Raw genomic sequence first — 2163 nt, 5'->3', positions numbered from 1 at the left:
GGGGTAGGGGTTGGGGGGTAGGGTTTGGGGTTTGGGGTTTGGGGGGTAGGGTTTGGGGTTTGGGGTTTAGGGTTTAGGGTTTGGGGGTTAGGGTTTGGGGTTGGGGAGGTGCTAGGGTTTAGGGCACAGTTGGTGGGGTTTAGTGCGGCCAAAGAGGGCTTGGGGTTCAGGGTTTGAAGCAGGGTTTAGGGTCATTCTGCAAGCAGGGTTCTAGGGTTTAGGGTTTAGGGTTTAGGGTTTAGGGTTTAGGGTGTGGGTTTTGGGTGCAGAATAAGGTTGAGCTGATCAAGGAGTCGCAGGCGCTGCAGCAGCAGCAAGAGATCAAGCAGTTTGTTGCCGGTACCACCACCCCCAAATACAAAACCCTAAACCCTAAACCCTAAACCCTAAACCCTTTTGCATTCTGAGCTGGTGCTGCTGTGGTTTGGATCTAAGGGTTTTGTGTATTTCTAGTGTTGGCGCGAAACCCTAGTTGGGGTCGCAAAACCGGAATTTCGGGCGCGAAACCCTAGTTTTTGGCGCAAAACCCTAATTTAGGGTTTAGGGTTTGGGCGGCTGCATGCGTTTGCAGGCACTGCGGCGGACAAAGCCCCAATTATTCCCGTTTCTGCTGTTTTGAAATATAACATTGACATTCTTTGCGAATTCATTTGCACTTTAGTTCCTGTCCCTCACAGAGACTTCACCAGACCCCCGCAACTCATCATTATCCGCTCTTTCGACGTCAACAAAGTAGGGTTTAGGGTTTAGGGTTTAGGGTTTAGGGTTTAGGGTTTGGGGGTTGGGTGTCTGTTGATCGCTCGGGCGTGAGGGTGAGGCGCTGGGGTGGCGGGGGCGGGATTTAGGGTTTTGGGGGGTAGGCGTTTAGGGTTCAGATTCTAGGGTTTAGGGCTTGGGGTTTAGGGTTTAGCGTTTAGGGTTTAGGGTAGGGTGGGGTTTAGGGTTTAGGGTTTAGGGTTTAGGGTTTAAGGTTTTGGGATTTAGGGTTTGAGAAGGCTGAGCGGTCTTCCTCTGTGCAATTCATGAGTGCGATGAACGAGCTGCTTGCTTCTCCGACACTCCAACAACGACGACGCCGAGGGTTTAGGGTTTAGGGTTTAGGGTTTAGGGTTTAGGGTTTGTGCGCAGCCAGGGGAGGAGGCTGAGAAGCTGCAGGGGGGCGTGGCTGGCGGCTCCATCAGCGAGGGTTTGTTGAAAGTGGGAGACCAAATAGAAGTCCGGCCTGGGATAATAACAAAGGACGCTTCGGGCTTCATCCAGTGCAGGTTAGGGTTTAGGTTTTAGGGTTTAGGGTTTAGGGTTTAGGGTTTAGGGTTTGGGTTTCCGCCGGGGCGGCTGCTGGCCTTTGCGGCACTTCCACAAGTGTTCTGGGCGTCCAAAGAGGTTTGTTCTTTCTCAATCCCACGAATTAGGGTTTGTGAGGGTTTGCTAGGGTTTGCTAGGGTTTGCATAGCTTTATTACAAATTAGGGTTTGTGAGGGTTTGCTAGGGTTTGCATAGCTTTATTACGAATTATAGTTTTCTAGGGTTTGCTGGGGTTTGCCCAGCCTTCTTAAAAATTAGGGTTTGCGAGAGTTTGCGAGGGTTTGCTAGGGTTTGCATAGCTTTGTTCAAAATTAGGGTTTGCGAGGGTTTGGTAGGGTTTGCTAGGGTTTGCATAGCTTTATTAAAAATTAGGGTTTCGCTAGGGTTTCCTAGGGTTTGCTAGGGTTTGTGTAGCTTTATTACAAATTAGGGTTTTGGTAGGGTTTCCTAGGGTTAGCTAGGGTTTGTGTAGCTTTATTACAAATTAGGGTTGCTAGGGTTTGCTTAGCTTTATTACAAATTAGGGTTTGCTAGGTTTTGCAAGGGTTTGCTAGGGTTTGCTTAGCTTTATCACAAATTAGGGTTTGCTAGGGTTTGCTAGGGTTTGCTAGGGTTTGCTTATCCTTATTACAAATTAGGGTTTGGTAGGGTTTCCAAGGCTTTGTTTAGCTTCATTACAAATTAGGGTTTTGCTAGCGTTTACAAGGGTTTGATTAGTTTTATTAGGGTTTACTGAATCTAGCTAGGGGTTATAGCTGGGCCTATCGAATACGTATTAAGGTCTAGGGTTTGCAGTTTAGGGTTTAGGGTTTAGGGTTTAGGGTTTAGGGTTTGCAGGCCCATCGCCTCCCAAGTGCA

The 2163-nt window shown here is 48.5% G+C and overlaps 1 protein-coding gene across 1 annotated transcript; it reads left to right on the top strand.

The window, feature by feature from the left end:
- Positions 1-269: 269 nt before the first annotated feature.
- ENH_00036580 (hypothetical protein) lies at positions 270-1563 on the top strand (the record flags this gene model as incomplete). Its single annotated transcript, XM_013580462.1, has 4 exons — positions 270-339; positions 572-732; positions 1129-1265; positions 1548-1563. Coding segments are annotated over 4 exons (384 nt in total), but the record flags the coding sequence as incomplete, so codon positions are not given.
- Between the last annotated feature and the right edge of the window lie 600 nt (positions 1564-2163).

This window comes from Eimeria necatrix, genomic scaffold (genome assembly GCF_000499385.1).
Source record: "Eimeria necatrix Houghton genomic scaffold, Enh_scaff2692, whole genome shotgun sequence".
Lineage (NCBI taxonomy): Eukaryota > Apicomplexa > Conoidasida > Eucoccidiorida > Eimeriidae > Eimeria > Eimeria necatrix.
The sequence above is the reverse complement of the archived record's forward strand: the minus strand, read 5'-3'. Positions and strand labels throughout refer to the sequence as shown.